Consider the following 25,028-nt stretch of genomic DNA (forward strand, 5'->3'; position numbering starts at 1 on the left):
CAGGATGAAACATGTTATGTAAAATAGATTACAGTAGACAAGACACATAACAACATAGTTCATTTTCAACAGCACATAACTACCTTCACTGCATTACCTTGCAACCACCATAATGCATAGACTCCCAAGAAAAAATAAAATGTTGCAGGATGCAAAAATAAAGTTGTATGATTTAATTAACTTGTGACCTACCATTTTAACTACCAACACCAGGGATGGAACCCTTGCAAAGCTTTACTAATGGACACTTGCAGGTCTCATTTGTTCAACTGTAGCAGTGTACAGTGGCAGCAGTCTATGCTTGTCCAGGGTTCATATCATAGCTAGATTCCAGTAGGAAAAAAATATGTTAAGTAGCTGAAATTAACAAAAATTTGTTTGTAAAAAATTTAATAATACAAGAAAACAGGATTCACAAATTTCAATTGGTAATTGTTAACTCAATTCATTGCTATGTTAAACTACATAACAATCACTATACTGAAAGAATACTGTCATACAATATTAGTTTCTTGGTTTTGGAACATTAAGAAAGGAAAAGTAAATAAGATCTTACCTAAAGAAGTTTAACTGAAGCTTAGAACTATTTTGCTCTACACCCTCAGCCTTCGTTGGCATCCTTATAAACTACTGTAGTTAAAGCTTTGCAGAAATACAGCGCAGCTTTTTAAGACTGGCTGAACTTAGTGACGTTTTCAAGAGTTCTCTTGTACTAGACCTGTGTCCCTGGAAGAGTACCTCGCTGGGGATATTTCCTTTCCTTGCCATTGAAGAAGCAGCATCTAAAAGATCTAAAAAGGTGTTTCTCCTTGCAGAGATATCCCTTAAGTTATCTAGATATTTTAAACCTGATCATTTACAGACAACATACTTTTTTCTGACCAGCATTTAATTTTACATGTACAACAATAGCTTTATATTATTTGTGGGACCTTATGCTACCCACTCCTTGCCTTATTTTACAATATTAAAAAAAAAATCTAAAATTACACAATAGTTCCTTTAGAATTATTTTATTAAATCATAAATGTACAACAGCTTCTTAACTCTACACACGCACTTAAATTTTTAAAAGGAAAACGTTATGTCTTATTACACCATGATCCTGGCTAATAGCTTTTCAAAACTTTGAGAAAAATCTTAAAAAAGGTTTCACATGTCACCTGAAACTTACAAATTTAACATTATCAAAGGAATGCTTCTACACTTACAAAGACCACTAGAAAGAAACAACAATTAAAAAGCTAAGAAACTGTCTCAAAGGCATTTTTACAATCCTTCCTCCACAGTAAGGTAATGTTATTAAATAATCCAAATCCATTCACAAAATGGCTCTCTGCATCTGCTCTGGTGTCTTCTGCCATATCACTGCATATTTATGCATGACTGAGATAAGTGTTTCCTTAACATTGTTATTTCGATAACCTGAAGCTGTTCTGTTACCTCTGGGCTCTCATCCTCTCCTATTTATACAGTGAAGCCTGTTTCAACAGAAGTAAAGAGTAAAAAAATAGGTTATGAAATTATTCATCTAACCATTTTTTAAAGGAAAGATAATACGATCCTAAAAAGCTTTTAACTCCTGCAGCTACTCTCAAGAATCACTGCAATTTTAACACTTAAAAACATACTTACCCATGACATGCTTGCAAAAACTCAGTAACGGCTCCTCCCTCCATAGCCACCACTTCCTCCACTGCCCCCGGGACCATAGTTTCCTGCAGTTGCAGAAAAAGGACAGAACAAACATTACATCAGTACACTTCTTAAAGCTTGGAATGCTTTTGATTCTGTACGAAGATTAACATCTGCTTTACTTCTAGAGATGGCATATACAATGAAAATTTTAACATTTCACTGTCTTACTCTAAATAACTTTCAAGAACTGCCACAAGAACTACATGCTGAAATTGAAGAATATTCAACAGTGTCACATGTAATTTGATGCACTGTACTGTTGTAAGCCTGTGAGGGCTGAATTTATTTTGCATGCTAAACCTTACAAGAAAGGGCTTAGTGTTTCACATTCCATTTCACAAGCTTTACATGCCGAATTAAACAACATTCAGACAACAAAAAGCAGCAAGTGTCATAAAAAAGTGACACTACAACAAAGGGGGGAGAGGGGAGGAGAAATCCAAGCAAGTTTAATGAACATTAACTGGACTCTACAAATAGTGTGAGCCAACAGCAAAGAATATGAAACTTTGCAGACTGAAAACTACAAAACATTTCATAATGTTCTGGGAAAAGTTAGTATCTTGTTATTAATCTTTTAAGAAATAGTAGAAATTTTCCCAGAGACAAACTTTGCAGTCTCATGATGAGAAATTGTAGACAACTTGCATGGGCAGGGACACCTTCCACTAGCCTAGGTTGCTCAAAGCCCCGTCCAACCCGGCCTTGAACACTGCCAGGGAGGGGGCAGCCACAGCTTCTCTGGGCAACCTGTGCCAGTGTCTCACCACCCTCACAGGAAAGAATTTCTTCCTTGTATCTGATCTTAATCTATCCTCTTTTAGTTCTAAAGAGTTACCCCCTATCCTAGCTTCCTTTCCACCTCCTCAGAAGATTAAATCCCACCCACTGAGGCTCCAAGGCACGTCAGGACATATACAGTACCTCCACCATATGGTCCCCCCATATTCCTGCTGCCACCAAAATTTCCACTCTTCATTGGACCGTAATTTGAAGGTTGTTGGTTGTAATTTCCAAAATCATTATAGTTTCCACTTCCGTAATTGCCTGCATTATCAATACAAAAGTGGAGAAATACCTAGATGAGCTAATACGCATACAGCACCCACAAAGTTAATCTCATTATTAGAATTTTAAATAAGTACAAAATCACACATGTATTCCAACAGTGTATGCAATGAACTACTTTTTCATACTATTTGGAAAACAAGAGCTTCCTTAGACAATGTTTACAACACACTCCCCCCTTAGCCCCCCCATCTCAAATGACTTGCAGTAATCTACAACTGAAATGTCTGGTCGTTTCAAGCCAGTAGGTTACCTCCTCCATAGTTGTCATAACCACCTCCATAGCCCCCACCCTGGTTGCCATATCCAGGTCCTCCTCCACCATATCCTCCTCTTCCTCCTCCGTAACCAGGACTGCCACCAAAGTTGCCACCTATGACAATATAATCCTTTAAAATAAACTTTTCAGTGTAGAAGGCAACCAAATTCTACAGAATCAGAGGGTATTTTCTGTTTAGAATTCTACATGGGAAGAAAACAGTAGGAGTTTTGTAATGAAATTTCTATGAATACTGTTTTTAAAGGAATGTAACAACTCCCACCCTAACTGAACTGTGACCAAAACCCACCAGTCAGACAGCCTAAAAGTCTCAATTAAAAAGCTTAATTAAAATCTTGATTTTTCAGGAAATTTAAGAAACACTGCTATTCTAAAGACAATAAAAGGGCATGGTTACCCAAGAAATAATCAAACAATTTGCCATATAAAGATTTAACATAAGCCAACAGCCATGTGTGCTTCTTAAAGCCAATCAAATGGTTTTGGCAATTAAATGGTAAGGAAATGTGAAAGTGTTTCTGAATGAGAAAAAAATTATCATCACAACAGTAAACTAACCTCCGGGTCCTCCACCATATCCATTATATCCATCACCAAATCCACGGCCACTTCCATATCCATCTGTAGAGGAAAAAACCCGAAGTATTTCAGTTCACCTGTACTCGGAATTCTCAAACCCTATGAGCTTAAGGACCAACTCTCAGAGATTACTGATTAAGCACAAATAAACTTGAATTTAGAAAAATATACGTGAAATAAACACATCCAATAATTGCTCTACATTTTACATTTTCTTGTATTTGTAAGGTACCCTGTTTTAATTTTGGACATAGTGCCTCCATTACAAAGGTCAGGCAAGCGCTGCATAGAATTACAGAGAAGAAACTCTTGAATAGAATTATCAATTTTAGGTTAGTTTTAGCATTTAATAAAATCCTTAAGAAAAGCCCCCAAAACAACAACTTCACTTTCCTGAATATTCACTTAATCCATTCATGTGCCTCAGAAGAGGTTTCCAAGTTATTCTTCCCAAAAACTTCTCTGACTGCTACATCCACATTTAAATTAAACAGCAGTAGTTTACAAAGTTACCCAGAACCAGACAGACAGTATAAATAAAGAAAAAAAAAGCGCTACAAACATGCCTGTCTTACCGGCTCCCCCTCTGAAATTGCTGCCAGGTCCTGGACCAAAGTTGCCACCACCTCCACGTGCATCACCAAAACCAAAGTTCCCTGTAACAGTTATAAATGGTGAGATTATGGAAAGTGAACACAGAATCAACCACAGACCATTAAACATTACTTTGTACATACCTCCTCTCCCACTCCTAGAATTTTGAACTTCCTGCATTTCCTGTCTAGAGAGAGCTTTCCTTACTTCTGCATTATGGCCATTGATGGTGTGATACTTCTGCACTGTAACCACATCAAATAAGAAAGCATCAGCATTTAAGTACTGAGCTGACAACAAGCAGTGTATCAGGCTTCCAAAAATGAAGTAATTTCCAATTAATCCATGCATGTTGTACATTAATTAAAAAACCCCTCAAACATACGATTTTTAAGCAAAGTGGCCAGAACTTATTTAAAATCTGTGTTCCCACACAATTCATCCAAACTATGATGTAGCAAATACTCATGCACATAACTAATTCCATTATCTCTAAGTTTAGTTTTACACAATTATGACTGCAAGGATTAATAACCACCCAACTGAAGAACGAAATGAAGCTTACTTACATACAATTTTATCCACAGGATCATGGTCATCAAATGTAACAAATCCAAACCCTCTCTTTTTACCAGACTGTCTGTCAGTAATAATTTCAATAGTGTCGATTTTTCCATATTCCTCAAAGTAGTCACGAAGATGGTGCTCTTCAGTGTCCTCTTTAATACCACCAACAAACAGTTTTTTCACAGTAACATGAGCACCAGGTTTTCCAGATTCCTGTTAAAATAATCCTTTAAATTACCATCAAGAAAAACAGTTTCACTAATGACTATTTTGCCAGGATTTCAGAAACAAAATACTGATAAGCTAGGATTTTTCAAGCACTAAGATAGCCCTCTTACAACATCTGTCCCTGTCACCTTGCTTGGGGGGCGTTCTGGGAGAGAAGTAACATGGGATAATTTGGTGGTTCTTCCTCCCTCCTGACCTTTATGCCAAAGCCCTAGAAAGCACTGAGAAAGATACAGATAAAAGTGCTATGAAATGCATAAAAGTAAATAAGAAGACTTTAAACATATTTGGAGAAAACTGTTTTAAGCAATGCAAGTATTCAGTAACCTGAATTAAAGCATGTTTTTTATAATTTAAAGATGTGTCAGCTTCCTCTGCCCATTTCCCCAACAGCAGTGAAACCCCATACTCCTATGAACAGCAAAGGTCCTTCAACCCCAGCAATTCCACAGCTATGCATTTTAACCCCTACTCAACATATGAAGACAACTCCTCACATTCATCAGTTATTTTTACACTTTGAGCATGATATCCAAGTTACTGCACTAGGTAAGAATGACTTATTCTTAAAGCTAAGCAACAGCTTTGTCTGTATAAACAGTATGCATGTATGCTGCTTTAATTACCTTTTTCCAAATGCTATCCAACCCTACTTTCTGCAGGGAATGGAAAGAAAACTGGGATAGCTAACAGAGGTACTAGTGGTTAAGTTTTCCATTTTTCTTGACTTCTGGGACAGCTCATTCAATTCCAGTTCATCAGTACAAATGCAGTAAACACCTGGGTCCAACCTGAAACTGGCAAATCCTCCCCGAGCTCCCACAATGTGGTAACAGATGTCACCTAGACTCCTTACTCTGTGCCACAGTAACCTGGCTGAAAAGTTTACAGGTGCACTGCACTCCTGTGCACACACCTAATTTGCACCCTTGAAGTTTAAAACCCAATATGCCTGGGGCTAAACCCAGAGTAGTTCAAAGCTGATCTGGTACACCACCACTGGAAAAAAAGAGTTTCCCACTACATTCCCTGGTTTTAGTCTCTTCAGTTACATACCTTTTAGAAATACTCCAAAAGATCTTGGAGTAGAGTCAGGAGAGATTGACAGGACTTTATTAATTTAGAGGTTTAGTGACAGTAACCATTCCACAGAGAAGAGTTAGTTTGGAATTTGCATAATTACAGGCATTCAACATGTCTTCAGACCCCAGCTGCATCCCTTGCAGACAGGATTCTACAACCAGAATAACTTAATATTTAAACCCAGGCAATTTCAAACAAGAACAAAGCATAACTGTCCAACCAAAACAGAGATTCCTATTTCAAAGCGTACAAAGTATCTGCTTTCAAAGCCATGCTTACCTCTCTAGCCACAGCTCTCTTAGGCTCAACCACCCTTCCATCAATTGTGTGAGGTCTTGCAGCCATGGCTGCATCGACTTCAGCCATGGAGGAGAATGTTACAAAACCAAACCCCCGTGATCTTTTGCTTGCAGGATCCCTCATTACCTAAAAATAATAAACATGTTTAAAAAATTTCTACCTGTCTCATGTTAAGCTTAACACTAACAACATTTGGATAAAACATGTAAACTTAATTTGCACTTTCCTTGATTCAATTTCGAAACACAACTATAATAAAGTAGCAGGCTATGCTGATTTAAGTACACGAACGGCACTGCTTGGCATCACAGAAATTCAACCCATTGCTGTCCTCCAAGACTGTACTGTAACTCAGAAATGCTGCTATATCAGTGACATATGTTTATATTTTTTTATATTAAAAAAAAAAAAAAAAATCAACCACACAATTGCCTTTAAGCTTTCTGAAGACTAGAGACTCTGTGTTATAAAATATGTATTTACTGCTCCCAAAACAAACTGAGTGGAGAAACTTCTGCAAGAGTCACCATCTCTGGAGGTATTTAAAAGATGTATACACATGGCACTTAGGGAGGACATGGTTTAGTAGTGGACCTGGCAGCATAAGGTTCACAGCTGGACTCACTGATCTTAAAGGTCTTTATCAACCTAAATGATTCTGTGAAAACACACAGGAAGACATCCTCCTCTTCCCGCTTTAGTGAGGCTGCTTGGCAGACACCAGCTTTCTGCTAAGGTTACCAATCACACAGATGTTAGTGCTCTGCCTAAGCACTCCCTCAGGCACTTCAGCCAATCATACCCAAGTTAACTTTAAACTGTTGAAATCAGAGGTTAGAAATAATCTACAAAATTTTACAGGAAACAGACTGAAAATGCTCCCTAACTCTACCGCCAGAGTTTGTATGGGAGAAGTCTGTGCATAGTTTCAATGGACTGAATAAATCAACCAACTGTATGCTTAAAAGAATTTAACATTCCATCTTTTTATTAAGCTCTTCAGAAAACAAACTTCCCACTTCTACAATTTCTAAACATTCTATGCCATCATTGTGCGTTAGTATGCCAAACTTACCACACAGTCTGTAAGCTTTCCCCATTGCTCATAGTAACTCCTCAAGCTTTCCTCTGTTGTTTCAAAGCTTAAGCCACCAATAAACAGTTTGCGGAACTGCTCCTTTTCCCTCTGTCAGAGAGCAGAAGATTACATTAATATAATTAATAATACCCCCTCTGCATCAGCATAATTAGGTAAGATTTTTCTAAGTGTCGAAGACTTTCAGTAAGAGATTTTTTCAAAATTAGGCTTGGCTCTTCTACATGTTCCACTATTCAAGAAATTAAGCAAATTATACAATTCTATGGGTTTACTTTTACGATTCAGATTTCAATAATGTGCTTCTTCCCATCTCTTACTCCAAATATTAAGAAGGAAACACTCCAAGACTTCCAGAACAGTCCTCTCAAAGATCTTTAAGAGATGCTTTTTAAAGAAAAGGAAAACAAAAACAATCCCAAGAATTCTCATTACAGATAACACAAATTCATTAATACTGTCTGATTCTATTCCAGAGGACATTTATTTTTAATAACGATTCTGGCTCAAATTACATGAATACTAGCATACTATTTACTCAAAGCATTAAGAACAAAACCAAATGAAGATACGGCTAAAGATGTTCTAAAATGGGTCATCAATTCATATTTTCTCATCAATTATTAAAATTAATGAAAGCTGGGGCATCTGTAGAATTAATCTAGGATCCTGCATCATTTGAATTAGCTGTAAACCTATCCACCCTCAACAGCAGCAGTATAAAAAAAAAAGTGGATTCCCTTTAAAATGAAAATGTGAATAATAGATATTCATATATGTATCTGCTAATTATGCTTTCAGCAAGACTTTGTTGTATTACTTTTCTTTCAGAGACATTATCACTTCACTTGTACATCATTAAAAAAATGCAGGACCGATAATAAGGTACTACATTTACTGTTTTGTATGTAGTATTACAGCAAAGCAGGAAGGACAACCTTCCAACCTCTACTAGTTAAAAATACCTTTATGCTCACTTTTTACACCAAGCAGGCATCAGAACTGTCATTTTCTACACACAACAGCTTTGCTAGATCATACATTTTGCCATTTCATATGTCAAACGGCAACAATTAAGGAAATGCACTAAAAAATAGTCCCCTTCCACAAAACTTAAGATTCCAGAATATTCTTGGAAAAATAACTGTCCTGCTAGGGACAGGAGAATGCAAATGCAATGATTACATCAGCTTTATACTGTTAACTAACTTCAAAAACCAAGACAACGTGCTTGGGTGTTTGGTTTTGTGCTTTCTTTAGGGTGGTGGTTGTTTTTTAAGCAACTCAAAACCTGCACAGTCAGCTATAACTGACAGACACAACATAACCAACTATGCACTGCACACTAATATAAACCTAAAAAGAAAATTAGACAGCCAATGACAAAACAATAAGATTTGGGAAATAAGCAAATTATTCAGTGCACAAATGCTTTTAAAAGTATTAAGCCAATCTAATCTGCATGTAGACCAACATGTTTTCTGAGGTGGTCCAAGGCAGGTCTGTATCTAGATGCATGTCACACGAAGACAATTACTGTAGGTGGTACTGAATCTATTTTTGTTCAAAATGCATCACCCTATTACCAGCTTGAGATACTGCAGTCTGAAAAGGAATTTAACCCTTAGAAAAATAAACTTTTCTCCCCTCAAAAATAAACACTGTATTTGAGAACTATCAGTTTAAATGTCTCTTAAAACCAGTTGGAACTTGCCCCTGATCTAGTACTTTTTCTTCTAACACAGAGGAAGCTAGTACTGTCTTCTCTTTGTACACAGGCAAAATTAGACACAAGAGTTTAAAAGCAGCAAACCCATGCTATGTCAAGTTTCCTTTCACCTCATCTCAAAAAAAAAGGAAAGGATGCTGCATTATCAGACTTGGACTAAAATGTCACATGCTTCAAGTCATACTATTCTTTATAATGAGTAAGTTAGCAGAGAAATTATTTTAAGCGACGATATCACAAAAAAAAAATCCTCCTTTCAAATTACTTCAATTCTGCTGCTTTAAAATTAGGGACTACTTGCAACAGCTTCATAAGCCTGCAGGACACTTTTTCCTATAGAACCAACTGTCACGTGTCTAATAATGAACATTTATATTCTTACAAAATATATGAGAATCAAGCAAATTTAGTAGGCAGGTAGGATTTTTCCAGTGTTAGGTTCACCTTTGAAAACAGTTATAAACATGTCAACAAAACTCCGGGAAAGAACAGTATGTCAGCTGTAACTACTGCATTTGGTTTTTAAAGGACATATACAACACATTACTAATAAACATTAAACATAATAACAACAACAAAACCACACTTTATGGATTTATGAATTATTAGACATCGTATTCTAACATGCATTAAGTGTTACGCAGCACATGCCCTACCCAAAAAACCCCATCTGACACCACACATGTCAGGACAGGGCAGTAACAAAATTCACTACTAGTTCATCAATGAAAACCACCGTGGGAAAGTATCACAAACATGTTATTCCACTAATACATACACTGCCTCTGGACATAGAGAGATCATCTGTCTTAAATGTATCAGTTGTAAGAAACTCTGGTCAGTCTACCATTAGCGTCCCACCAGGGTCCAGACAGCTCTGACCATCTGAAGTTTATGCTGAAGCTATAAAATGCATGATAAAAATTATTACCACACCCATCCCTCTCAAGAATCCTGATGAAAAGCCTCATTTGGTATAAACAACCCCCTACACATACAACCCATCTCTGCCAAGGCCCACAATATAAAAGCTGGAAGAATAACCTCTTTCAAGGTTTTCATAGTACGCTCCCTGGCAGGAATGGACTGTAAAGGGAAATCTTTATGAACTCTGTAGAATCATTAGTGTTTACTTTAAGCTTTCCTTCACAGGCTTAAAACAACACTTCAAAGGACTGGAAACTGCATAACCTTTGCTGGAAAATTCACCATCAGAGCAAGGAAATGTGTTTCATATATAAATAGTGCGTGCACAAATATTCCAAACTGACTTCCTCGGCGTTAAGAACCCGAGTAACAAAAACGGTAAGCAGAGACCACCAAGTGCTATCTCCGAACTACTATGGCTAGGCCTGCGAAAAGCAAAGCTGGGTTTACTGCTCCCGAATTAGAAAGAAACTGCTCCCCGCCCCCTCCCCGGGCCCCGTTAGCCCCTATTACGTTCTACAGGGCTTCGCAATCCAACTCTGGTTTTCCCCCCCCGCCGCCCGACGTTATCAGGAGCGAAGCGGTTCCCGTGCCGGCTCCGCCATGTGGCGGGTATCAGGAAAACAGGGGAAGGGGAAAATGGCGCCCAGAAGCAGCCGTCACCTCCAGGGAACAGCGATGCGGCGGGAAGGAAAAAACTTTTGGAAGCACTGACCCCCGATGGAAAAAAACCCCAACACACAAACGAAAAAAAAAAAAAACAACCCACAAAAACACCCGGGTCCTCGGGCGAAACAGAAACCAAGTGCTGCAAACCGCTTCTACCGCGCACCTACACCCAGGGTACCAGGAAGAGCTTGCAAGCGCTCTTTTCCTCCCCCGCCGGTACTAGACGATTGCAGCTGCCATGCAGCCCCTCCTGCCCCCAGCCTCACTCGCCTTCTCGTCCCCCGGGTGATCCTCAGAGCCTCCCGCACCAGCGCGTCTCGGAGCCGCCATTTTACCCCTCCCCCTCGGCACCGCCATTACTAGCAGTGCCACCCCAGCCGGTCACCGCCTCGCAGGGCAAAGGCGGCCCCCGGGGCCGCGCAGTGATCGAACCCCCCACAGCCAAGTGTCTCTCTCCTCCAGCGCCGCCTTAACGGCAGCTAGGCTAACGGGTACATCAAGGGATTTAAGAATTAGCCACCCGCCATGCACAGCTACCACAGCTTCCGCCTCCTCTCTCAGCTGCGCACTAGTCCCAGACGCCCCTTCCAGAACCTTCCTCCCCACTAACGTTTCCTCTGCGGATAGACATCCAGCCCCCGGCCCGCGGCACCCCAGACCGGCGCTGACAAGGGCTCAAACCCGCTCGCAACGCCCAGACCCAGAAAAACTCCCTCCGCACGCGTAACCGAACGCACCACCCTCCTTAAAAAAAACAAACTCCGCATTCTCCCTTTTCACGTACCATATTCTTCATGATTTACGTATTCCTGCTTGAGAGTACCGTACAACTGGTCAGTAATGGCTGCCTTAACTGTTACGTAATTTGAAATTCTGCTCCGCGTAGTGCTAGCGCCCTCCTTCTCCAGCTCAGGCTCGCTTCGAGCTTTTAAGATTTTTTTTTTTTTTTTAAAAAGCTTGAATCTGGAGCTTAACTATCTCCAAAGGGGCAGCACTTCTGTATAACGCCCCTACGTGTTTTTATCACGTAATAAAAAGTCATCAACTCCGTTAGTAATGGCTGTCTCCGAAATGAGCCGAAGGAGCCGTCGTCGTCGAGCTTATCCGTTTCGACAGTCGCCGGAAAAAGCCGAAAGGGGCATGGAAGCCCATTCGACTCGCTTCGGCAATTTCCGGAATTTGCCGAAGCAGAGAAGAATGGCGCTCGCAACCTGCTCGGCAATTTCCGCAGAAAAAGACGCTGCAGTCCCCGACTATCCAGCCCGTTCGGCAATTTCCGACAACGGAAGAGACTCGTGATACGTGCCCGAACGGAGCCGAAAAGGCCCGATCACGATTAGCACCTTCGTGTGTGGTTTTTTTTTTTTTTTTTTCCTCACGGAAATTGCCGAACTGCCCCGAAGGCTCAAACCTCAAAGCGAGCGGTTATAATTAGCCGAAGGCGGCCTCGCATCGCCGCCGCCCCCCCCCCCCCTCCGTTGCCACCTGTGGTACTGGCAGGGAGCGGGCGGGAGTAGAGCGAAGCACACCCCCGAAATCTCCTCTTGTTGTTGGCGGCCTGGCTCCCCGGCTCCCCTCCGCCTGGGCAAGAGGAAGTCATAACTACCCAGATTTTGGCGCCAGCGCCGACACAACGCGGGGGCCCGGGAGGCCGCGGAGGAAGGCGGACTTCGCCGCAGCCTGCCCCGCTCTACCCCGCACCATCGGCGTCGGGCGCAGCGCCCGCTTCGGCACTCTCTTCTTCCTTCCTCCCTCCCTCCCCCCCTCTCCCTTTTTCTGTCTCCAGCGGCCCTGCACGCACCGCGACAAAGGGTGAGTGCTGCCGCCCCGCGCACCAGGGAAATGGCGCTGGAGCTGCTCCTTTCTTCCCGCCCCCTCTTCTTCCCCCCCGCCCCCCTCCCCCAGCTCCCGGGGAAAGCCAGAGCGGCTTCACCCGCGGCTGCTCAGCCGGAGCGAAGCCCCCCACGGCTGACTCCGACTCCTCTCCCCGCTATTAAAAGAGTTTCTGAGCCCCCCTCCCCTCCTTTCCGAACCCCCTCGCCCCCCCGCCGCCCGCACTAACGACTAGGCCTCCCCGCCGCAACGCGGGAAATGGCCGCGCTCCAGGCGGCCCCTCAGCCACGCCGCAACGCGCTTCAAACCCACACCGGTGCTCCCCGCCCGCCCTCCCTGCTCTTGGGGCTGGCCGGGGCCGCCCTCCCGCACCGACTGAGAGCCTCGCTCCGCGGCGGGCGGCGTCCGCTCGGGCCCAACGCGCCCTCATGGCGGAGGCCATCATGGCGGCCGCAGTTACCGGGCACCGCGGGCCCGCTCCCCCGCCCGCCCGCTCGCCCACTCCCTCCCTCCGGCTCACCCAGTCGCTTTCTCTGTCGCCGCGAGGCATCTTCCTTCTTTTGGACGCCTGACGCGGTCCTGCGCTAGCCCCCCGTTGGAGAGACGTCTTGGCCCCCCTCCTGTGCTGGCGGCGACGACGGTAGGAGGTTGCAGCTCGCGCGTAGGCGGTGTCGTGCGCTCTGCCCCGTCAGCCGCCGGCGCGCAGTGCTCGGCCAGCCCAGCCCAGCCCAGCCCCGCCAGCCGCCGCCGTGCCCGCCCTGCGCCGCGCCGCGCGGCCGCCCAGCCGCTCCCCACCCCCTCCCGCCCTCCCTTCCCCCACCCCCCGCCTCAACCCCCCTCAGATGTCGCTGTTGCCGCCGTTGCTCAGTGCGCGCAGGGCGAGAGCGAGGAGGAGACGGGAGACCCGAGCGGCTGGGCACCATTGAAGTCTGTATCCTTCTTTCTCTCTCCCTCTTTTCTCTCGCTCCAGCCGCCTCCTTCCACGCCCGCCCCGGCTCCCCTTCCCTCCGCGCCCCGCGGCGTGGGCCTCGCCTGCGGGCCGCCGCAGGGAGATGCGGGAACGCAGCCCGCCCGCCCGCTCCCCCCCCCCCCATCAATACGCCGCCGCTTCCTTGGCGGCGGGGGGTAACGGGGGGGAGCCGGGGAGCCGCGGCCCCGGCCCGCACGAGAAGGAGGGAGGGAGGGCCCCGGAGCGAGCGGGCTTTGCCGCGGGGAAGGAGGGTTGCGCCGGGGGGCGGGGGCAGCGGCACCCGTGCGACGGCGGCGGCGGCCGCTCTCGAGAGACAAAGCCAGCCCGCCACTGCCGAGGGGCGGCCTCCGCCACCGGGCGTCCCAGCTCCGGGAGGCGGCGGCGGTGTGTGCCGGGCCCGCGGGAAACGTGGCGGGGTGGGGTGGGGGAGGCGGCGTGGAAGGGGCCCTGGCGGCGGGGGCGCGGCGCGCAGGGCCCGGCGGGCGGTGGCGGCTGCCCGGGGCGGCAGCGGCGGGGTCCCCTCCCCCGGCCCTCGCTGTGGGGCGGCGGGCCGGCCCCGCGCCGCCCGGGGAAGTCCCGTTACCTCGCCCGGGGCGTCCCCGGCGGCTTCACGTGCGCCCACCACAGGCCCGAGGCGCAGGCTCCCTCCACGGGCCTCCTCCGCAGGGCGGCCGGCATTTTCTGGTGGGGGTGGCACGGGAGGGAGGGTGGTGTTTCTTATTGTTGTTGTTTCTTTTCCCCTTTCTCCTGGCTTTCAATCGGGGACAAGACAAGCCCCCCCCGCGCGGGGGCCCTAGCCCTGGCCCTTCTCCCGCCTCACCTACCCCGCCGCCTACGGGACTGCCAAGATCCACCTCCCGTGTCAGGGGAGAATTGGGCGGGATTGCCGAGTCCGGGAGGTTTTCTGGCCTTGCAAGACTTTCTCTTTTGCCTTGCCCGGGCATATGGGGAATTCTAACAGTTCTATAGTTTGCAGTGGGGCGGGGAAAATACACGCCTAAGGAGGTGGCCAGTCCGAGAAATGACATGGAAAAGGGGATGGATGGTGTTCAACATCATTTGCGTGGGTTAGATAGGTAGTATGTACAGCTTAGCTGAGTTAATGTTGCTCTAGGACCTTAACTCTTGCAAACTTGAGAATCAGAAGGCAACGTTATAGTTGCATTAAGATAAATATTTGCTGTTTATAAGCATTTACTATGATGTAAGAGTAATGGGTAACTCATGACACCACAGATATGTAGCTGCTCCCCACCAGATTCGCAGTTAATATACCTAGGTGTATCTCGATTAACTGCTAGAATCTGAATTCCTGTTCTATTGGGTTTAAGGAAATAAGCATCCCTGATGGTCCTCCCCCTTTTCCCTAGAAACATCTCTATGCCTTAGAAGGCCTTGGGAAAAACCTTTTTTCAACCCTATATACCACTTTGTCAGTGTCGTCTATCCTGGCTAGCATAATGGTGCGTTACTGGGTTATGCCAGACAAAGTAGTAACCTACTTTTTGTTCTGGATTTAATCCACATTAGAAATGTTATATGCAGTGAATACATGGGGGTTGGAACAAGGACCATGCTTGTATTGGGATGCCTTTCTTTGAGTAATGTAAACTTCCTTTTAATTGTCATGCATTTTTCTAGTAAAAGCTCTGCAAGTCTGCAATAAAAATGGCCTCCAATAAAACTACATTGGTAAGTTCACGCACACCTAAAGTATATAAGGATTTAATCAACATATTTTTCTTCAAACTTATAACTTGGCATCTCCATTTAAAAAGATACATCCACATCTCCCCTCCCCAGCATTATTCTGACCAAAATTTCAGATCCAGAAAGTAAGGCTACTAGAAAGGACATTGTCTTTGGCTTTAATAAATCTGCCATTTGTAAAGAGACTTGTTGGGAAAAAAAAATATTAAAGGACTCTGCACTATTTCATTTTGTCCTACAGTAGAAAACACTAAGGATTTTTTTAGCCTCCTTTCAGCACACCATGTAATTCATCATATACGTAAAAAATAAAATCCAAATCACGTATTCATTTAATTTATCCTGGTGTATTTGGGGAAGACTTAATTGCTTGAGAAAAGGCAGTCTTTGCAGATGAAAAATACATTATTGGAAAATGATGTGGCGTAGTTAAGATGCCTTTTGAAATGATTTTAAACGAATAACAGTTTCTTTGAATTTCATAGGAGCAGAGATTATCAGATGCCAACCACTCCTGGACCGTTTTAATGATGCATTCATGGATCTCAAGTCCTGTAAAGCTTTGCTTGACATTAAAGTACAGACTTCTAAGGGCAGTTGGTTGCTGATTACCATTCAGCTAATAATGTTACATAGTTTTGGGAAAGAACGAACTGAAAAAGTATAGCATGAGGCGCACCTGAGTTGGAGGCGGGGAAGTAAGCAAAAATACATCTGTACAATTCAGAATTTGGGTTGCAGAACAACTGATCTATAATGCACCCAAAAGGCTTGTTCTTAAATTTACTGAAATGATTGCTGATTGGCCCAGATCAAGATATATTAAAAACTTGTATTAACTCCTGGCTTAGAAGTTCAGTAGAGTGCTGCCTTTATATCATATGATAACAAACTATTTAAAAAGATTTCACCAAGGTCAGTGTCTGAACTTCCTGTTAGTAATTGATTGCCTGCTTTTCCCTAATTTGAGGAAGAGGAGTTAAGTCAGCCTGCGGAGGGGATGCTTCAGGGAGAGGAAAGAATGTGTGAATGCAGTATTTTTAATCTTTTGATGTTGTTGAGAATTTTGCTGCACAGGTCAGGAAAATCAGTTATGGTTCCCATGGGAACCATAACTAATTCTGCTTCGTTATCTATTTGCATGCAAAACCCAAATGTATTAAGCGATAGCATAGCTCTGAAACCGTAATTCTGATTTTGTTACCTTTTGTATGTTAAAACCCTTCACCGCAGTGTCACATCAGTGTTTTAATCTTGCCCCTCAAAGAAAGAGTGATTATCCACAGATCTGCATCTGTCATATGTGACTTCTGAATGCAGAAAGGGAAACAAGTCACAGATGAGCATTCAGTGGTCAAATCCCCTTTAGAGCTTACAACATACAACCCTAGAGAAGGGGGAGCTTCAGGGCTCTAGTGTGTTGACATTTAGTACCCTTTAACTTCAGTCAGGTACCACAGTCACTTGTGGGCCCAGATTTACATTGGTTTGTGTAACCTCAGAATGTCCAGGTTTTTAACAAATGGTTCAGTATTTCTGCAGGCTCTGCAATCAAGTATTATTATAATAGGTTGGAAAGGCTTGAAAAGGAGTGCTGATGCACACAAGACCTAATTAAATTTCCCACTATTTAAACCAAAAATACTCTCAATTTTGTTATTTCTTACTGCACTTCAAGAAAAAAAATACAGACTCGCATGACATTCGTTTCCTTCTGTGGAAGATTATATAGATACTTAAGTCTTAGAAATCTGTTTTAAAAAGTGTTGCTTTGATACAGAAATCCAAAACATTTATCTTTAAGTGACAAGAATTAGTGAAGCTGAAAAGAGTACCAGGAAACAATCTTCCATTGAATCAAAGACTTTTAGTCCAACGGAGAGCACAGATGGAGATGTACCCCACTTGTAGCCTGCTTGCCTCATCACCAGTAATTATAATGTTATTACTATGGTATAGTGAGTCTGTTGGTTTGTTTTTTTTTTTTCCCCCTCTGCTGCTTTTTTTTTGCTTGTTTATTTTCCTCATCTCTACCTGTTTCTCTTCTCATTCCTTGAAAGAAGCTGCCTTCATAGAAGTGTTGGATGTCTTCATCTTTTTATTTTCCTTCAATTTCAGTCTTACATTATTTTTCCTGTGGAGGCAAAAAAAGCCAGTGTGCTGGTTGACACTTTTCAGACATGAATGCTGTGGTCAAAATACACCTGGGATATGCAGGCAGTTAAAATCTAATTGGAAATACATACTCTGCTTTAGATAATCTCTCTTCTATGTTTCCAAATCAAAACAAATGTCACATGAGATATAATCATGTACAGAAACTTGCTATTTGAAGGAGAAACTTGAAACTTTTCCTCCTCTTTGTTGTTTGCACCTTCAATTTATGGGTTGCTAACCAGAGTAAAGCTATTTTGGGAAGGGAGGGAACAATTAATTGTGAAATATAAGGGGCACAGAGACAGGGCTTTGGAAAGAAAGAATCATTTTCAAATCTTCATTTTACAAAAAGACAGTTTTGCTTGTGTGTAACATACATTTTTTTACCTTTCACCACATTTAAGACAAAATTCTACAAAGTCTAAAAATTTGACAGTCTCAGAATTACTTTGCTATATTCTCAACATAACCCACGTTAATTCTAGAGAGGACTAGAGAAAGGCCATCAAGCAAATAGAGGTGCTCCGTGATTTTTGCTTGTCTGTTTTCTGTTCCATAGGAAGTGCATTAGTGAGGAATTAGTTCTGTCCACTTCGATTTAGGGTGCTGCATGACTGTACGTTTTAGGAGCCTAATACTACTCCCATTAGTTTATGGCTGCCACTTTAACAATCTCCTTTATAAGGTGCAGTCCAAAATGGCAAGCAAACTTCTTTTGGTCTGCTAGTGCTCCAGAAATGTGATACAACAATATGATAGGCTTGTTCCAACCCTTTTAAGATTACAAACAAGGAAATTCTGAAATGTGTCCTTCTATTACTATTTAATTGTGCCTTATTAAACTGGGAATGCCTTGAGGATGATGTGGATGTAATATTTATTTTGAGAACTTAAAGAATATTATTTCAAGTATCAGATGTAAACTTAAAACACTTACAAAGTTTTTTTAAGTTAGCAAAATTTAATTTACGTGTTAAGTGCTGTACTTAAGTGTAGCTGTCTTAAATTTTTTCACCTTTGTGACATCTGTAAGTTACATTGGTGCGTGGCTAAGAATGAGAAGGGACTGCAGTAATGGAATGCTCCTAGCATGCATCCTGTTCAATAGTTATGGGTTATTGTTGAGTATTTTGCTTATTGTAGCAATACATCATAAACTTTGCTCCCATCAGCGTCTCTTTTTTTTTTTAAAAAAGGTAGTAACCACCTTTTTTTGAGTACCATCCTTTTTCTATTTTATGCATTTTCACAGTTCCCTTATTACTTTTCTTTACTTCTGCTTTATGCTGTTTCTTGCCCTCTGCCTTTTCGCAGGCATAGAGTTAACTGTTAGAAGCTTCATAAATTTATGAGCATGTAGCACTAAGAATTAAATTTATAAGGGGAGTAGAAGCACTGAGTAGTATATGGACAAAAATATTTCACCTTTTTAAAAACTGATGTTGGGTGTCTCATTAAGCAACTGAAAAAACCCAAAACATTAGCCTCTTGCCCAGGTTACCCGAGCACATGCCCTAACATAAAAGGAGTCTAAGCTGGCTTTAGTGTGAATAAGTACATGATTCTTTGCTGTTTACTGAGCAAAGTTGGGTTTGGCCAGTGAATTAACTGTGTAAAGCAAAAGAATGAATAATGTCATTCTGAATTTATTTTGTAGCACAAAATGGGAAAGAAACAGAATGGCAAAGGTAAAAAAGTTGAAGAGGCAGAGCCTGAAGAATTTGTTGTGGAGAAAGTCCTGGACAGACGTGTTGTCAATGGAAAAGTGGAATACTACTTGAAGTGGAAAGGATTTACAGAGTAAGGCATACCTATCATTTTTTTCTAATAGAATGCTAAATAGTAACCATTTATTTGAAGTAACTATGCAGAGAGGAGATTGGATGATGTGGGTACATTTTAAAGAACCTCAAGAGAAGGACATCCATAAATGCATATTCAAGTGGGGCAGTCAAGTATGGAAATAAAATGGAAGATATGTAGCTTAGTGTTTGTGCTACATAAAATGTTCCAAGACTTTTACCAAGTCCTTAGCAATTGTTCTTTTAGCACTGTTCTTTGATATAGCTTCTGTCAGTATTTATCAAGGTAAGCTAGACTAACAGTTGTTCTATTTGTGTATGTGAAGGAATGAACTTTACTTCTGAGTAAGAGATTTTGCAAGGATTTAAACTGTAGACAGCTCTGAAGTGATGAATTTGAAGCAGATAGTCTGCTTATTATACACTTTTCTGAACTGCTCTCAAATTAGATGAATTTGCATAAGGAATTCTGTGGCATAGTTGCCTTCATCAGGCATACCCAGAAGGTATCTTTTGAGTCTCTTTCCTAGGACATATGGAAGCACAAGAAAACCTTACAATGGACTTAAAAAGTTGATTGTTAAAGAAGGTTCATAGTTGTGACTCCTCCCTCCTTCCCATGATACTTTCTGGCAGACTGCTTTGCTAGCTGAAAAAAGGGTCATGCATCTACCATTTGAACACAAGTAGTTACATACACAGTCATATTGTTGTTGCATACCACTCAAAGTGATTGCATTGCAACATTCTGCATTCTAGCACTCGAAACTTGTGTAGTTTCAGGTAAGTGCATCTGCGCAAAACATACTGTGTTTAGTATTCGAGGGTCTGATTTGAAGTTGTAAAAATATGGTTTAGTAACTGAAAATAACTTGCAGGCATCCTGCTTGTGCAGTAGAACTGGCAGTATTTGTGCATGACTGATGAGGTGTTTAGTTGTTGTAGGGAACATTCACAGACGTCTTAACATTTTAGTTAACAAAATGCACACTTACTGGAACATTTGTAGTGCTCAGCTCTGGATGTGGAACCTTTTTTCCCTCTTGTAGTCAACTGAAGGAGGGAGATAGTTCTAGGTATAGTCGATGTCAGTGCTCAGAGACAACTTTTGAGAGCATTCCTCATGCATAGAAGCTTAGACGTACATACCTACACTGTTTGTAGTAAGTGTTGTGTACATTCTGTTCTCAATAAGTCTTAGTGCTCATATCATATGGTTTGTTTGCATGGACAGCCTTTGGAGGAACCAGGGAAGGGAGTCAGTTTAAATGTACCGGTAGGTTTTGGTAGGGTAGGGATTGCTTCTTTTAACTCCTATGATCCCACACAGATCATGGGAGTTAATGGAGCTGCTTATTCTGTATCTCCAGTTTAAGAATATTGTTTTTCAACAGTAGCAGAGCATACTTCTTTCAGTCATCAGGTGCAGTACATAAAGGATACTAAAGATGGCAAGATAAGCATCTTTAGGTTTAAGAAACCTACCTTACATAATGACAAAAAATTAACTTGCTTAAGGTGAGCCATGTGGCTAGTTTTGTTTTTCTTCTTTTCCTAGTTTTACATACACACATTTATGTTTCAGTGCTGACAACACATGGGAACCTGAAGAAAACTTAGATTGTCCAGAGCTAATCGAAGCTTTTCTAAACTCTCAGAAAGCTGGTAAAGAAAAAACAGATGGTGCCAAAAGAAAATCTTTGTCAGATAGTGAATCTGATGATAGTAAATCAAAGAAAAAGCGTGATTCTGTAAGTATATGTTCATGTGCTAAGCTTTGTTTTTCCTGTGTCTCTTCCCTACCTCTCCATCCCTATCACCCCCAAAATCCTGTTGTGACTTTGAGAATGAGACCAAACATGGGTTTAAAACTGTAAAAATCACATGACATCTGGAACTGTGGTTTGAAAAGGGTAATCATGCATGGTGGATAATGAGACTATCCAAATGGTGGGTAAAAGGTGATTGATTGACATGATAAATAAAAGTTCTTGTGTTGTCCCATGATGCTTACTGAATAATTGGAAGTAAGATTGCTTACGAGTTATTTAGAAATTATATTAAGTGGTCAGTTTGTGTTAGAGCAAAAGGTTCATGAATGGAACAAAGATGAAGTTCTGTTTTGGTTGTCATGTTTAGTATATGATTTTAAATATGTGAGTGGCAAGATGACCAAATGTGAGGACCAGGCAGTTACTTAGATTAGAACCAGACATGATGATGGAGAGGGAGTTAAAAAGGGTGACTGAAAAAGCCTACCTTTTCTTAAAGGTCTGGGTTTCTCCTGCAATTTAAAGGAACGAAAACCACAACAAATTTAGCGCGGATAAGTACAAAATAATGCGCATATAATGATGTGCAACGTAGTTCACATTTTTCTCTGTAAACTTTCAAATAGCAATTTGAAATGGAACTGGTTGGCAATGTCAATGGTTTACTGAAGACAGCTGTTGGATGTGTGATTACTGTCAAAAAAGTTGGAAGGCATCAGAAGGAGTAGTTGGTGAATAATACAAAGAATAGTTAAGTTTTTTCTGTATAAAATCAGTTCTGTGTCTTCATCTGGTACAGTAGTGGCCACTGTCTCCAGAAAGGATATTGTGAACCTGGAGGAACTAGTGCAGGAAATAGTCATGATATTCCTTACCACCAGTGCGATCTCAGTGAGCCAAGAAGAGTTGGTGCAGTTTCACGTTTGGCTTAAGACAACACAAGTCTGTTGTTTTGCTGAAAAAGATGTGTTTTTCCTGCTTCTAGGAGTGCATTTTTACTTCGCCTCTTTGTTACTTTTACTGGCAATGCTCATTTGTTTATCTGCTATAAGGAGTTTTAGGTCACTTGTTTCATCTATTGAGTTTTCAGAAATAAATGGTAGAAACATTGATGTAAAATTCCTTCATTGTTACTCTGCATCTAAATGACTCGGCCTGAAGATCAGTCATTAAAAAATAAAATTAATGTAATCTTCAGACAGTTACATGTAATTATTACTTCTGTAATTATGTAAGGCTATGGTTTTTTGTTCTGATATACACATATGTATATAAACACAAGAATGCACATACCTAGCTCTGATGCCAAAACAGAATTTTATCTTAAACTAGATAACAATCTTCTAACTTACTTAATAGGTTGATAAACCAAGAGGGTTTGCAAGGGGTCTTGATCCTGAGCGGATAATTGGGGCTACGGATAGCAGTGGAGAGCTTATGTTCCTCATGAAATGGTAAGTCTGACATCCACAGTTCTTGTCCATATTAAGGGAGGGCAGGCAGTTGCACTTAAGCTAATGAGACAACTTCATTTCAGGGTTAAGACAGACAAGCTGGTAGTCTGCTTATTAACCTTGTATTCTTACTAAAACAAGGCTTTGATAATCAGTTAGTACTTAATCCCTTTTCCTTCAAAACCCCAAATAACTTTAGTCTCTATTGGTTCAGATTTACAGAAGTAGAAATTTGAAAGGTTAGTGCTAATGAAATAAGGAAAAATTGACATTTATATGGAAATACTGGGTCTCAGTAGTCTTCTTGCTGAAGCAATGGCAGGCAGAAGTCCAGCTTTACGTGTTTCAATAAGCAGAAGCCATCTGCTGGATAACCAACCATTTAACCAACCATAGTGTTAGCTGTTCTGCGTGCAGGGAAGTGGAATTGGAAGCAATTAGTGGAGGAAGCTGAGGCTGAGAAGAAGAATAAACAATATGAAGGAGAGGTTTATCGTTATTGGCTAGTAAGAGGGGAGAGTGATGGGGGAGGTTTTTGTCGTTGGGAGGGTAGGTGAAGACCAGTTTCATTAGCTACAGTGTTGACAGAAGGACTTCTTTCCTTGTGAACAAGTAGCACAAAGCTAGTATTTTTTTTCCAGTGCTGAGAATACAAGAGATTTGAATTAACATTTGCTGGGGTCAGATTTCTTACGGTGGTCAGATGAAATGAGTGATAGCCTGTGAGAAGGGTGTAATTTTCTGAATGGAGTCAAACTGAGTGGTCTCCAGAGAAATGATTTGTCATGTGATGTGCCTGGACTGCTGAAGATCAGTGCTCTGGAAGATTCCCTCTCCCTCTGCCTTTTCAAATTATCTAAAAATTTTATGTGAAACTTAGAAGAGTTACAAAATACTGATTGTGACTATTTGAATTTCTATAGTGTTAATTGGCAAAATCAAACACAAAGGAAATGTACAAAAATAATCTTTTTTTTTTGTTTAGTTCACATGCAGTTGATTAGTTTTTCATAATTGATGATAGGCAAGAAACATAGGTATGAGTATGTATGCACAAAACTGACTTGTAAAGGCAGCATACACTTTAAAACGGAATGTGAAGCACATCAGGCTGCGAAGTGTATTACCCCCAAGGCAGTATCAAAACAGCAGTATGAAATACAGCAAGTTACTTGAATAAACAGTAAATATAATTTGGATGTTACTTGCATAAACAGTAAATACAATTTGGATGTAAGTGCCACCTCTTAAGAACTGATGCTATTGATTTTTAAAAGTCTCACTTCGAAGTTTTGGTTATGCTTTAAAAGACAAAATTAGCAGTTTTACTTGTTTCATTACATACTGCAATAGGTAACTGTATAAATGGTTCCCTTTGAATAGCATTTTTCTTTTAAACAGAAAAAATGTGGGAAGGAAAGGAAAATGCAGCTATGAAGCCTTGCCATTAGCATGGAAATTCTTGGTAGCTGTAGGGGAAGGTTTACTGAAAACTGATTTCTAGCTGACATTCTTTTCAGAACTTATGACCTATCAAGAGATGCTAAATTTATTGAATTGATGAATATGCATTTTCTTAAATTCCACTCTCTTCTACATCAGGAAAGACTCTGATGAGGCAGATCTGGTGCTGGCCAAAGAAGCTAACGTGAAGTGTCCTCAGATCGTAATCGCTTTTTATGAAGAGCGACTAACTTGGCATTCATGCCCAGAAGATGAAGCACAATAATTGTTTGCATTGCTTTTTTATATATATGAATATTAAAACCTGAAATTTGTTTTATTAGCAATGTGAGAAGCATACATTCTAACAAGAATCAAATTTGATATTTTTTTGAAGTAGTATGTTTTGCATCAACAGCAAGTAAATAAAAGCTTTCTGCAACTTGTTCCATTTATCACAAGAGAGCATTTGATACTACTTCCTCCATATTAGGTAAAAGCTTTTATAAAACATTCATAAACTTCCATAGTTATTACAGAATCATAATGAATGTCTAAACAAACTCACAGATGTTTTGTAGTCTTCTATACTATTGATGTGCATGTATCTTCTTTACGCAAACCTAGCCCTTTAAACCTGTAGAATCATTCTTTTTAGTATTTGGGATCACTTGGTCTCAAGAAGACCAGGTGAAAACTAACTTTGTAGTAATTTGAATGTTATCAGACTGTATATTGTTTACTTTATTGTAAATAATGGTGAACAGTGGTCAATAAAATAGTTTTATATTCTTCCTTTATACTGATAGGCTGTGACTCTTTTGAAGCGGTATGATATTTCTGAACTTTTGATATGTTAAGCTTTCAGTTTAACTGTAAGGGTTTTTTTGAGCATAGATTGATTAGTTAATATTACCCCATTGCTACTCTGTAATCACAGTACCAGACAAATACTAGGCTTTGATTCTTTGTATCTTTGTGGTGAACAATGGCTGAAGCATAGGGTTTTTTTCAGTGAGGAAGGGCCTGCAAAATGAATGTGCTTTGGGTACTTGTTTAAGTCACAGAT

General features: G+C 41.4%; 2 protein-coding genes across 5 annotated transcripts; one reads left to right on the top strand and one right to left on the bottom strand.

Annotated features, from left to right (window-relative positions):
• Window positions 1–997: 997 nt before the first annotated feature.
• Window positions 998–13,364, bottom strand: HNRNPA2B1 (heterogeneous nuclear ribonucleoprotein A2/B1). Of its 2 annotated transcripts, none has more exons than XM_074900438.1 (11): window positions 13,172–13,364; window positions 7,473–7,583; window positions 6,377–6,523; window positions 4,789–4,999; window positions 4,363–4,464; window positions 4,192–4,281; window positions 3,605–3,667; window positions 3,020–3,139; window positions 2,623–2,745; window positions 1,636–1,718; window positions 998–1,481 (listed from the first exon to the last, which is right to left on the bottom strand). In XM_074900438.1, the coding sequence occupies exons 1-10, from the start codon at window positions 13,199–13,201 to the stop codon at window positions 1,657–1,659; spliced, it is 1,059 nt and encodes a 352-aa protein (XP_074756539.1). In that variant the 5' UTR covers window positions 13,202–13,364; the 3' UTR covers window positions 998–1,481; window positions 1,636–1,656. The 2 variants fall into 2 exon arrangements, with proteins under 2 accessions (XP_074756539.1, XP_074756540.1); XM_074900439.1 differs by having other exon boundaries at window positions 4,201–4,281; window positions 13,172–13,362.
• Window positions 13,365–13,467: 103 nt separating this feature from the next.
• Window positions 13,468–24,759, top strand: CBX3 (chromobox 3). 3 transcript variants are annotated; one of them, XM_074900441.1, is made up of 6 exons: window positions 13,468–13,578; window positions 15,263–15,313; window positions 19,146–19,288; window positions 20,876–21,041; window positions 22,422–22,516; window positions 24,119–24,759. In XM_074900441.1, the coding sequence occupies exons 2-6, from the start codon at window positions 15,290–15,292 to the stop codon at window positions 24,243–24,245; spliced, it is 555 nt and encodes a 184-aa protein (XP_074756542.1). In that variant the 5' UTR covers window positions 13,468–13,578; window positions 15,263–15,289; the 3' UTR covers window positions 24,246–24,759. The 3 variants fall into 3 exon arrangements, with proteins under 3 accessions (XP_074756542.1, XP_074756543.1, XP_074756541.1); XM_074900442.1 differs by lacking the exon at window positions 15,263–15,313 and having other exon boundaries at window positions 13,475–13,578; XM_074900440.1 differs by lacking the exons at window positions 13,468–13,578; window positions 15,263–15,313 and adding an exon at window positions 15,501–17,261.
• Window positions 24,760–25,028: the final 269 nt, after the last annotated feature.

Source organism: Athene noctua, chromosome 2 (genome assembly GCF_965140245.1).
Source record: "Athene noctua chromosome 2, bAthNoc1.hap1.1, whole genome shotgun sequence".
NCBI classification, from domain to species: Eukaryota; Metazoa; Chordata; class Aves; order Strigiformes; family Strigidae; genus Athene; species Athene noctua.